This window comes from Colias philodice, chromosome 18 (assembly GCF_061535455.1).
Source record: "Colias philodice isolate Cphi_HAF_F1 chromosome 18, ilColPhil1 Martin Lab GWU primary, whole genome shotgun sequence".
NCBI classification, from domain to species: domain Eukaryota; kingdom Metazoa; phylum Arthropoda; class Insecta; order Lepidoptera; family Pieridae; genus Colias; species Colias philodice.
This window is the reverse complement of record NC_143103.1, coordinates 9,685,985-9,699,960: the sequence shown is the minus strand read 5'-3', so window position 1 is coordinate 9,699,960 and position 13,976 is coordinate 9,685,985. Positions and strand designations below refer to the sequence as shown.

The following is a 13,976-nucleotide window of genomic DNA, read 5'->3' as shown; positions in this document are numbered from 1 at the left end:
TAAATTCTAAAGCGCTATTTCTACTTCTGGTGTTACCAAAGCGTCGCGTCGGTTATATAGAGGGTGCGCTATAGTAGCTAAGAAAAAACGCAGTAGCTTCAAGCGGGTACGAGTAGAATGATTTATTTCTGTTTTTCAATCTGTTGATGTGAATATCGTATCGAGTTGGAATATTAATTACTTAATAATTTATAATCGATATGACTTAAGTGTTATTCAGCCTATAAATCAAAATATGTGTATATAAAGTAATTTGTATCGAGTTTAATTGACCATTAATTCTAACGTTAGAAGTTATTATATTATAGCAATATTTTTACATTTACAAAGTTATAAAAAAAAAATGACGATCTAATTAATTTTAGAGCAAAAACAAATTCCATAGATAGACCTATAACCACTTAATGAACATAAACAAAACAGTTACTGGAGCATCAAACAGGAATAGAAAAGGCTAATAAAGTATAAACCTATGATATCGAGGCATTTAAAAAGAGCGTCTACCTCCACCTTAAAAGTCACCAACACATCTTCAGACACGTCTGCCTATGGGCTGTGTTGCTTACCAGTTACCATCAGAAGTCTTTCAAAAAAGTATCGATTAAAGATAGTTTTCCTGTAGAGTTTGTTAACCCCAGTTATTATAGAACTCGGGGTGGTCTGCGGAAATCTTTGGGCCAGCAAATGGCCCAGCGGGGCGCTACGGGACCCCAATGTCACGGTGTGATGGTTCCGTATGCGAATATTGCAGTTTTTACACGATCTAATTTCCGCTGTATTGTATGTTTTTCTTGTAATTATCTGTGGGAGACGGGTTTAGATTGTTATGCCTTTATATATTTAAGTTTCTACTGTTTCTAATTTTAAAGTCTATCAATAATTTATAATTATCTATATATATCTAGAATAGATAGTTGTTCATTTCCGTTCTATAAAAATGACTTTAATGCGATGAATTTTAACAGCAAAATAGTCTAAAGCGAAAACCTTCTTGTTGAAGTTCTAACAATTAATGTATATTGAAAATCTGATTCCAATTTAAATCTTTAATTGAGTACAAGATTATTGGCTAGTCTGGGTGATTATGAATATTTAAATTTAGACATTATCTCAAGATCAAAATACCCACAAAATTTTAAATCTTTTCGAGTAACCAATCTTCTCAAAACTTAATTTACAAATATGTATTCAAACATTAACCAATCTACTTAAAAACTCAAAATCGCAAATAAAACACTCTTTCCAAAGCTCATTCTGAAAATCGCAAATACTTAAGAATTAACAATAGCACAAATGAAGACGTGGACCGCCTGCGGTTGGTCCAAATGGGACGCAGCGGGTTCTATTCCGGGTGAAGCTTGTTGGTAAATAGATGGAATTGCTGGTTGTGACGGCTGTGCGTCATTCGGTACAAATTGTGTGAATTAATTTCGGAAGTTGGGATATTTTAAGGGACTGATTAAGATTTTTTGATATTCTGTTGTGATTCCGCTTTGTAGTTTTCATATATATTTGTTTTTAAATGATGCTTAAAATGAACTATATTAAAATATAGTTTCAATTTATATAAACCTGTTTTTATTGTAGCTACTTATTTCAAAAAACCTTTAAAATCATCGTATTATTGTTTATGAAAATTGAGATTACCTACATAGTTAAATCTATTGGTGTTGTAAATTACTTTTTTAATACTTAGGTAATCGGTAACAATTCATCGATAACTTGAGTCGTTCAGCTGCAAACAGTCTATAGTTTTAATATCGAATCCACAGCTTTCTCTGTTATTAAATCTTTGTGGAAGAAATGTTGTGCTATTACAGCACAGTAGGGAGCCTATCACGGCAGTATTTTCTATTAATAATTGACTAATCTATGCTTATTGTTTTTAGCTATAGTTTGTGCTTCGTGTTTTATTATTTAACTTCAGGTACATTGCAAAATTTTTGAAGTTCTTCTTTTGGCGTCTAGAATTAGTAGTCTAAAATTTCAAGGTCGTGCAATGGCAATACAGTCACGTCATGAAGTAAAGCGACAGTTTTGGTATCTTCGAATATTTCCAAAGAAGTTTCATTTCTGACACGTGTGCATAGCACACACGCTCTTTTTTTAAAAAAATACCCTCAAACGTGGTCTATTGGTTTTGTTTATATAATACTTACAGATTTTAAAAGAAAATCTCTATACTGAAAGATTTCTTGCATTGAATGGGAATCGAACCCAGCACATATTTCTTATGCTAATGCACTAACTGTACGACGACGGTCAAGTGTCAAGCTATAAAATGAATAAAATTTAACAACCTCAAGAATAGTGGTTTCCAGACTATTTAATTTCCTCCAAGTCTTGTTTACAGCTAAATATATCATTGAAATGAGCCAGTAAAAGCCATAATAACAAATACTTCTAATAAAGGGAATAATTAGAGAAAGCGCCATGACGATAAATTACGATGTATTTACGGCTAATTTATTAATAGAATTATTTGCGAGTCAGCAGTCGTAAATACGGCGCGGTGTGGCCAGCGTCGTCGTAAAATTTATTTCAACGAGATTGGTTAGCGGGCAACCAATGGACGCGCGTTCGAAATTTAAAAGCGGCGGTTTACGAGCGAACGTCTTCGTTTTGCCGCCAAAACCGCTTATTGGGTCGCCTTTGTTGACGTTTGGCTAAATCCGTTTGCAATTGTTTTTAGCTGGGTAATAATGATTTTATGTAACTGTAATGTTCCCATAAAGTGCGTGGATTATTATTCTGAATCCCACCTCACGTTGTAAATTCGAAGGTGTGAATTTGATATGCATTTTTCTGTCTATCCTTCTAAAAACCAGATACATTTTCAGATATTTTCTAATTCTCTGAATTAGTTAACTTTTTATGTTTGCACCAAGGATGAGAAACCATAAATGGACAATGTCACGTACACTAGTAAAAACTGGTAAATAGTAATTAATATAATTAAAGAATATAACGATCAAAATGCATATGAAACTACACACTCGACTGCTCATAACTTATGGAGCATGATACACGCATTTCAAATAAAAATCATGCTAATGAACGCTTTAATAAACACATCACACTATGCTTGTAAAATAGAAAAATATATAAAACACCACTTAAAGGTTTACATCACAGTTCTGAAATCTGATTCTAATAAACTGTAAAGATGAAACAAAAACAGGTCTCAATTTCTGTAAAAGTTGTATGAAAATTGAATTGGTCACCATTTTCCTGTCCCAAAAATTAGACCTAAAAAGTACTTCTGAATCACCTTACACCTTCAGGGAGCAAAACAATTTGGTCTTAATTAAGGGAATTCTCGAAACGATTGTAAATGTAAAATTGGCAAGAAATACTACGTAATAAAGCAGTCTGGTTGACACCGTGATGTATGCGCGCGCGCAGCCCGCGTAAACTGCGCAACGCTCGCCGTACATATCCAATGAGATTGGATTATTGTTTTGTTTATCTGTGCATACTGATGGACCTGTGATATTTTGGATATATCTTCTTTATATTTCTTCATCCATCTAGTAGATGTATTTCGATAGATTGGCTACCTTTTGTTCGACAATTGCTTTTGCATTAGGCTCAAATTTCTAGGGACATTTTAAAGGTTAAATCCTTTTATTTCTATTTATAGATCAACAACAGAAATCACCTGCAATAGTATCTACCTAGATACAGCAATTTTCATCTTCATTAGCGACATATTCTTAACAATATTTAGAATTCATCTATCTTTACATAGGATTTATTGCACGTAATAAAAATTGAATAAGTTGTTTATTACTATTTGCTGTCAATAACCATTAAAAAGCAATCATTTTCTATAATATCACATATCTATATGTAGATATAATTTATTATCTTTCAAGATTTCTGTACGTGTGAACGTATTTATAACGTCTTATATTTGAACATTATCTACCAGATTCGAAGTATTATTTTTAGTATTAACTACTTCTATATTTACTAATTGTAATCTTCTAGATATCACTTATGGCTGCTGTACACGAGTAAAGTGAACTACTGTTTACTTTACTCATGTACTCTACTGAGTGAACCAGCATACTACTCTACTAATTTTTATTGAAATTTTAGCGCTCTACCAATGGTGTGTCCCCATTATTATAGTAAGTAGGATAGTAAGTACTCTACCACTCTACTCTAGCACTCTACTCTACCGTTTCCTCTACTCATGTAGAGCAGCCATTAATTAGACCTATTATTTTTAAGATTAGCTTGTTCTTACGTCACAAATGTTATTTCTTCTTTTCCTTTTACATTAAATACATCCTGGAATGTATTTTTACTGGGGATAAAAAATGACATTATTTCAGGCTAATATCAGAATGCAGTACCCCAGTGTATTGTGGCCGTGACGAATCCGTGACGAATTGCGCTCTATCCGGGATCAAATCCCGTCTTTGTCCCCTTATTTTTATTATTTTTCTTATTGCTTTCCCCACGGCTCTTAAATTATTCATTGTGCGTGCGCTTTGTGAAGCTACACTATCTGTTTATTTGACAGAAAAATGGTGCAAATTGAAATAGTGGTTCTAGCCCTCTACTTCTTAAAATTAAATGTTTCGATGTCAGTTTTACTATTGAAAGAACATTCTAGATCTTCTTCTGTTGTATTGTAAAAGTGTACTTAATAAAATGTGTGGAAGAAAAAAAGAAAGTGTACCTAAAGTATCTTAATTTATAGATAATCTATTTCATCAAAGACCTTCAGTTTTCCTATGCATCTAGAAAATTCAATAAGCAAGCATTTAAAGTTACATTGATGAAACTGTATTCAAAATCTCTTGACCACCAAACACCAAAAGACAATATTTTAACATAGCTACAAATGTTTGTGCCAATGATATCCTTAATCAATTTAAAACAAGGATTATCGACATAACCACAATCTCTCGCCAATTACGATCCCCTCATTTCCTAAGTTCCCGCGGTTCTGGCCAATCGGCATCCATCAAACGTCAATGGCAGACTATAAAAAATAAATAAAATATCAGATTGTCGCGTGGAAACCTCTTGTGAAAGGAATACGGGGTGTCTTCGCGCACTGCGGTGTCAGGTGTATGATTTGATGCCAATATTTTTTTACTTTCAGAATAAGCTCGTAAGTCGTTAGGTTAGATATGTTTTATTTAAACTAGGTTTAATATTCCTTCATCAACAACTATGGAAGTAAATTCAGTTCATTTATTATTGATAATAGTATTTCACATCCTTTGAATTGTTTGATTGGAACACTTCAAAATGAAAAAGTGTATTTTTACTTAGTCATAAAACTAATCTCAAGTGTTGTTCATCTGAACATATTTTGTGATGACTAACTAGATTAACCTCTACAAGAAGACTTCACTAAAATGTTATGACGTATCTAAACTCAAAATGTTAAACATAAAATCCAAATCAAACTTTCTTCACACCTTGTATCAATGCTTTCAATATCTTCATTCCTCAATATAAAATCATATTCAGATATAACTTTCGATACACCTTGTATACCTTCAATATCTCCATTCTATAATGTCCCAGTGTCCCACAGTGCGCAAAGCCCCCAACAGATTATCGCGGGGCGCAGTAAAGAAACAATTTCGCAACATTTGCCGCCAGGGGAGGCTTATAGAATCCCGGTACATGATAAAAATACAATATTACCACCCTTAAATATTCCCTTTTTCTCAAAACTCGCCTTTGAAACATTTAACAAGTTTATTTCTGCTTGTCATGGGACGTTTGGCCTCAATTGTTTAGTTCTTTGAATGTGTGTTGTGTATTAGTGTTCTAAGTTTGTATTGATATTTGATATTCCAAATCAAACTATGAAATTTGTGTTTGTAAAAATAGTTTCAAAGACTTTGAATAAAAATTCAGAATTTGTCAAACTTCTTGCAATTGTTAGTAAGATTAGTCTACCGATAATGATTCGTCGTAAATAAAATTCTCACATATTTCAAACAGAACATTTTATTTTTTAATTCGTTCAGAAAAATAATATAAAATTAAAATCACATTGACATACAAGATGGACGTACACCAAATAGCTATACATAATGAGTTAGATTTAATGAGAAATTCAGAACATCTACCGCTTTATATCTAAAACCTAACTTAGACAATCAACTACTTTATGTTAAAACTCATATACAGACAAAATAACTAATATTACTCCCCAAACCAACCAGGCTAGAACTGTATAAGTTATGGCTGTTAACAATGTGAGAAATAATATAACACAAACAAAACAATCAGTCTCAACGCCCAAAAATATCTTATCATTAAAGAAAACGCGACACCGACCAATCCTGCCACTTGGCGCCAAATTCGCACAGATAATAAACCTCTAAACGTCACAGAATTGGTCGGCCGAATCGATGTCTATTCGATTTTCCAAACTGTTCGATCGTGACCCATAACAGGCTTCCCAATGTACAAAAATACTGCAAATAATTTTAATTATTCTTACGCTCGGAACAAAATGGCGACTTATTTTTAATCTGTTGAAGCATCTACTTCTATAACGCACATACATACAATAATATATCCGACAGATAATCGATTCCATTTACAATCGATTAATGCGATAGTCGCCTATCGATTAGGACTCGTTGGTAAATGGCAATCGATTGTTAGGGAACTCGATTACACCTAGCGTATACTGCATACGTATTTATATCCATTTTACTAACTATAAATCTATTTTTAATATTTTCGTGCTTCGTTAGTGAACGCAAATGCAATTATAAACTATTTACGTATATATTGTATTATTATTATTTACTAGCCAAAAAGATTAGCAACTACCACCTTTAAAATCAATGACAATAATTTAAAATTCTTAATTATAACTTAGTATCTCACTTAGGCAAGTTAAAGTTGTGTTTTTACGTATACTTCGTTTTCAAATAGTTCTCCGAATATCCTAATTAAGTTAAACTAAGCTCAGAATTGTAATCGTAGCTTCTAGAAGGATTATGGCAATAGTTTGCTCACAGAGTGAGAGAAGAGAAAAGACTTATGCTGTTTACTCACTAATCATAATTATTAGTATACACATATTACAATCAACGTTATACGTATGTTTTTTTTTAAATCGTATACATATTTTCAGCGCAAATTAATCGACTGGCGCGTCGTCGAATCAAACAAAATAAAACCAGAGAGTCCAATGGAACTCTCTGGAGTCGCACCCACAACACCCCTTCACTGTATGAAGAATCAATGATCGTTCATAAATTTTGAAAATGCTTTAAAATTACAGTGCTTTAGGGTTGGCCAATTGCAAAAACGAAGATTTGAACTTAATCTAGCGGCGGTTCCTTAGGCTTCACTGGGAAGCCCTCGGAGGCCGGCGGACGCGTGACAAGCGGGGAGGCGGGATATAAAACTAAAATGCGAGCACCCCCTTATAGACTTCGTTTTTGCAATGGCCAAACTAAGAACAGGGGTGCACGAGGTAGCTCGTGGTCGAATTGGGTGCTAGCTGGGGATCGCGCCTCTGAATGAGATGGGACTTGCTGAAGGGGGTACTCACAACGTCCGGGGTGGAGGCTCCGTCGTGGCTGCTGTCGGGGGCGGAGCGCTCGCCGTTGGAGTCGGGCGGGCGGGCGCTCTCCCGCTCGTCGATCACCAGGTCGATGGGCATCTTGCCCTTGAGGCAGCTGATGTAGCGGTGGCAGAAGTTGTCGCACAGCTCGTGCACCTGCCGCCAAACGGACTCGTCAGTGGTGGCACAACCAAATGGGCTGGTCAACTGGTATCTTAATATGTATATAACAAGCTGGTTCTGCTAAGATCTGTGTTCAGTAATGTGACGACCTAGGCTTTCAAATAGCCATCTCCAAATAGGTATTAAATAACAAAAGTGAAATTCCTTAAAAAATTGGTTGTTTGTAAAGTAGGTTTACGGTCGAGATGTTTACGTGATAACGTCTTATTGGTGGCAGCGCTCGAGATGAGACGGGAGATCGGTCCGTCTCTCTCTCGTGATACCTGCGATCGCGCTCGTGAGGTTTTGGTGTGACACAAGTTTTTGAACATGTCACCCGACTAAAACGATTTTAAAAACGTTATCACGTCAAAAATATATATAAGTAATTATAAAAACACTAGCCTAAGTGAATTCACACTTATCTATGTTTCTGCTAAGCTTAAAGAATTCTGTATAGATATTTAACTAACTGAGCTATAATAAATTATCTGTAATATTTATACACATTGTGTGCTCGTAGCAGCTTATGAGCACCGCTAGTGGCCTCCCATCAGGTGCTGGTCGCATAAAATTATCAACCAGCCTTATTTCCATATTCGCTTCAGTAAACCGCTTAAAATATAAGTGGTTATTATTAATAGCATATTTTCGTTCGGTAAAAATACCCAACGTGGCTGCAATCCAATTTGAACCTAAAGTAATGGAGCAAGGAGTATAAATCGCATCGAAGACGCAGGGTTCAGCGACACCGGCGTCGAAAGGCGACCTTTAAACTAATGTTAGTACACAATGCTTAAACAAAAACACAATAACAATAGAAACAAAGGGAATACATTTGGAATCGCGAACCGTCTGTCGCGTTTACGCACGATAGTAAAAACTGGGAATCATAAAATAAAAAACGTTGGAAGCACGGTTTCTACAATTTTTTCGGGGCCAATAAAACGCGACCCCCGCCGGGCGCATATTAATTCCTTTCGAGACTTATAAATTTTCATAGGCATAATTAGTTTAGGAATTAACATAAGGCAATAAAGAAGGTAACGAAATTTTTAAGCGATCGGTGAAATGTGAGCAATAAAATGAAGGCAGGTGATTCGTCCGTTTCAAAAGGACTAGGACGTATGGCGGTTTTGGAAATAGACGCAGCGGAAACGGAAACACTCCAGCCGTTGACAGCTAATTATGTTCTTGGGCTCTAACTTCCTAATCGACAGCTTTTTCTAATTTATACAAAACGAAAAAAGAAACGTTGACGCGTTTTGACTGAATCAATGTTCGTCAATTGACATGTTTTTATTGATGAATAGAGGGTATTCAACGAGAAATATGTTAAAAGAGATTCAAGTGTTTATTCATAAGAAAATTCTAAATCGAAGCTAATATGTTTTTAATCGAAAGCAAAATTGAATTTTGATATAAAAAGGTTTTAGATAGAAGTGAAGCTGCATACCGCTGAGCATAAGTGCTTATATTTTACGGAATAATTAGAAATTTGTAAAGAAAATATCAAATTATTATTAGTAACGTCATCGACACAAAGCTATGGCACAACAAAAATATAGGTACTAGTTCTATTTCAAAGAATTCGTAAACTTTTGAGAACAAAGAATTCTGTTTTAAAATCCTATATATAAAACAAAATAAATTCCAATATATCTGGCTTTCAAGCGAAGCATTGGTTTCACCAGACAGTGACAAATATTTGACACCGTAACTCTTTCAATATCCAAATTCGGATCTTTCATCCCATAAAAATGTTAACATCACAACTACCAATCGCCGTAAGCAATAATAACTCTTAAACGCATCATCCAAAGTGCCATTATCGCGTGAAAACATAATTGTGATGGGACGCTATGAGCGATCTGTTGATGTCTTTAATGAGATATTACAACATTCCGAGTCCCGAATCCGAGCCGATTATCGTTACCAACATCAGAACTCTTTCCAGAAATTTAAATTTGGAACTCAGATTGAGATGGCGTCTTAACGATTTGAATTTCGAACGTCTATGATGCTAATAATGGTATTAATAATCCGTGGTTATGGTTTGAATTTGGAACGCGAATTGTCTATTCGATTTTTGAACAATGGAACGATGATGAGTGAATCCTTGCTGGCTGCGTTGGCTGGCGGTGAGAAAAGCAAATAATAATTATTTATATAATACAAACAATAATAATTTGAATGTATCGCCGATCCGGGTGCCATTACACAGGTATGCACGGAGTATTTTTAAAGTTTTCGAAGAGGGCTGTCAGAGCGTTGCCAACGCGTGGGCTGCGAGATCGGCTATAATCTGTGCCTCGCCGATTAAAAGGGTTTTTTAACGTAATACCACTTCCCGCGCTAATGCGCTTGTGGGTGTGACTAGTCGCGTAAATTGGAACGTTGTTTTTTTAACACATTTAGCTATCATAGGATATTTTGACACGCGCAAATTTATTATATTTACGCTCTATGTAACATTTATCATATTTCGCAATTTGTCTTTATTTTTTGCGGATGTTTTATTCAAATTTGATTTATCAAACGTGAAATATTATAGTGTCATGATTGTGGACCTTTTTAGAAAATGAATATGACGTTACTTAAGATTAATATGTACAAGTTTATTCATTTAAATATGAGATGTTTCGTAGAGACAGGGAAAATATATCGATAAGGACATAGGTAACACTGCAGTTTATTAAAGCTAGATATTACGTAAAGTTTAATTCGCTAAGCTCCTCTTATAAATACGTCTTTAATTCACCGCAATACAGATAAAAAAGCGACGCATTTGGCCGACATTGCGAAGCGCGCATTCTTCTTTTTCGATTTAAATAAAAATAACCGGTCCGGATCCAAATGGTGCCGATTCGCACCTCACTTCACTGTTTCTATCCACATTTCCTATTTTTATCAGGCTTTTAATTAAAACTTTTTATAATCCGACGTGTGAATAACCTGTGTTGTGTATAGAAGCATGGTTGTAAAAGTTTGTTGCGTCATAAAGCGAGGGTCCCAGGTTCGAGGCCCGTAAACTAACAAATCTGACCTACATCGTAAATCACTTAGCCACGTTGTTACAGATAACGTTTACGAGTTAGAAACAAAATATGAAATAAAAAGCAACAACGCAACTTTAGTTCGCCTTTAATGACTTCACTTGCGATAAACTTGCGCGGTTTATTGAATAAACAACCAACTATTAAATTATACGTCAGTGTCATAACTTTGTGATATATTTTATTCGTTTACAAATAGCTGAAACGGAACGCGATTCAAATTTAAATGCAGAAGTAACACATTCCATATTTAAATTTACAGCGAAAACATAGAATCTGATATCGGAATGCCTCTTTCAAAATTCGAACGGAGTTTTGTATTTTTTAAATTTATCGGGATGAAATGAAGGCTGGGATACACGCTACATAACGTAATTAGGGTACAATCGTGTACATAAAAACCCGCTAGTGTAGACCAATCAGATCGGATCGTGACAGAACCGCCGATGTAACCGCCGGCGGCCATCTTTAAAATATTTCGAACATAAATCAAAAATGTTATTGGATATTATAATGTTGGAATAATTCTCTTTCGTTAGTGACGCGCTCGTATGAATGTTAAGTGAGTTTTTGTCATTTATTATACTTTTGTTATTAACGAGTTTCGTTAAATGCGTCTTCGGGATTACCTTTAATCTAATACTTAAAAGAACTTTGGATGTTTAATGAAGCGGAAATGAATTCGTATAACGGAATGTTTTTTCTTTTGGGCAAAAAAAGACGAGATACAATCCGACATGTATGGGATATGAGCGGCAAAAAACTGTTTTTCGATACCAGATACAGGTATGAGGGGCATTAAATTAATAATGACTAGTTTACACTCGCGGTGTTGTCTACTATTGTAAACTTAATTTATTTTTCTCGCAACACGCACAAAAACTTGAAATTTAGCGAATATAAATCAAGAAAATCTTCATACTTTTGCGTACTCCTCAATCATTACGCGCACACTACATCATTGCATAAGAATGTTTTAATGCACACAATTTTATAATTTAACCGATTCACTTATGTGCTATAATTGCGTGCCCATATTTATCATGGAAACCGTTAACCTGTCTTTACTAAATACGTATAATTGCATCGACTCTCTTGAGCCGTCCGAAGCCGATATTTTGAATTTGGAACGCGGCTTTTTATTTTTTTAATGGCTTTTATCTCGCCCTCCGGCCAGCTTCGGATCGGATTACACTCGTTACGAACCGCATTGTATATACTTTTTCTAATATTACCGTTTCCGAACGCGTTCCACAAATAAATAGGTAGCCAGATGAATATATAAGATGAGGATCCATCAAACTAACCGCCAATTAATGTCGAAATATGGCATAAGGCTGTTTTTAAATTTTATTGTATGAAGCCACTGTATTTATTATCTATGAACTGATCAATTTTAGTGTGCTAGTTGTGTTTGAAGAATTTCATTCACAAGTTAAAATCTATCCTCAAACTCATTTTATTATTACTGATTAAAAATTAAAAATGTAGATAGCATTATGCATCAAATTTGACCCTAATGTTAGATGTCTAATTAACGTATACGCGCGAACGGTGACATGGAATATATTTTACCGTTATATAATATAATATCAATCATAATTTGGACCGGTTCGAATCGATATGTGGAAACGAACTACGCATTTATTATTTCGTGTTATATTGTATCGATCTTCCGATAGAAATCATTCTAATTTTCACACTTAACAACGTTTCGAATTGGCTGTTTGATTAGCTTTTTAACGAAGAATGTACAAATTTTAAATTTCGAACGCAATCAAGGCTCGTATAATTCCAAATTCAAATGAACATCGTAATATTCAAAAAGAAATGTCAAATGGAATTTCTATTTTGACACTGATTTCCATAACAATGAGAGCGGTCATTCGAACGGAGAATTAATTTTGAATTTTCGAAGTTGGAATCGTAACCGGTCTTGTGTGAGCGTGGAATCGATATTATCAATCGATACTCTGGATAATCGAGAATCGAGACGATAGCGTCAGGTGATCCGGGTTCCGTAATGTATTCCCTCATTAATAAATAATTATTATTCGAAACTTACTTTTTCTAATTCTAAGAGGTGAAACCGGAGCACTTGTATTGCTTGCACCATCTGGAACAAAATAAATTACATTTATCTTATGTTTTGGTAAAATACAGCGAAAACTAACGTAGACCACTTCATGAAATAGTACCTCAATAAGTTACTAGTAAATATGGCTAAAATAGTTTTAAGGATTAATACAAACAAACACACAAACAATTTTTTTGACATACATTGAATACAACTGCACAGAATGATAATAAATAACACTGCATTCAATATGAATTCCTAAGTAGATATAAATCAATTCTAATTTGTCTGTACGTTTATTGTTACATCGAAAACTACTAAACGAGTACCGTAATGTATTCGAGTCCTATAGTAAATAATATCACATATCGATACAACTGATGCATTTTTAATATAACGTGTGTTTGATTATTTTCATACGTGACAAGGGTTTGTAAGTCTGTCCGTGATTAATGTGGGAGTGCTACACCTGCTGTAGTTGAGAATTTATGTGTAGATTTTATGATATGGATGTTTAGTTTACTATAAAGACTTATATTTTTAAGGCCAAATCGGAAAGTCGATTAATCCTTATTAATTCTAATGTACGGTTTTCTAAGCAACGAGAGATACTACTATAGTGGCTTAGGATATTTTTTATTATACATATTATATTGAATTTTGACTCTAAAAAAATGAGATTCCAAAACTTTGACACCGGTACAACTTTTAAAAATACTTTTCCTATACAACTTGAATAACAAAATTTTTAATGTAAGTAGCAATAAAATGCTAACAGAAACAAAATGGCGTTTACGGGTGTACAAACATTTACAGAGGCACCCTCAGTACATACTGTTATCAGCTCTTGCAGCTCCTACTTTAATTCAATCTCTTACATACTTCTACATGCCTGGTACTTCAGCTTAAAGAACTATAGAACAACTAGGATTCCGCCCGCGGCTTCGCCCGTGCAGTCAAAGAAAAACCCGCATAGTTGCCGTTCCCGTGGGATTTCCGGGATTGCGTCATTTTCGATAAAAAATAGCCATAATTCATGGAATAAAAAATAGCCTATGTCCTTTCTCGGGTATCAAAATATCTCCATACCAAATTTAATGAAAATTGGTTCAGTAGT

At 34.6% G+C, this 13,976-nt stretch overlaps 1 protein-coding gene across 5 annotated transcripts in view; it reads right to left on the bottom strand.

The window, feature by feature from the left end:
• Positions 1-13,976, bottom strand: part of hth (Meis homeobox homothorax) — a 242,504-nt gene that overhangs the window by 187,521 nt on the left and 41,007 nt on the right. For all 5 annotated transcript variants that reach the window (XM_089706240.1, XM_089706242.1, XM_089706241.1 and 2 more), the window contains exons 5-6: positions 12,848-12,898; positions 7,553-7,720 (exon numbers count right to left, since the gene is read on the bottom strand). In XM_089706240.1, the coding sequence (XP_089562366.1) occupies positions 7,553-7,720; positions 12,848-12,898 (219 nt within the window). The remainder of the gene's footprint in view (positions 1-7,552; positions 7,721-12,847; positions 12,899-13,976) is intronic.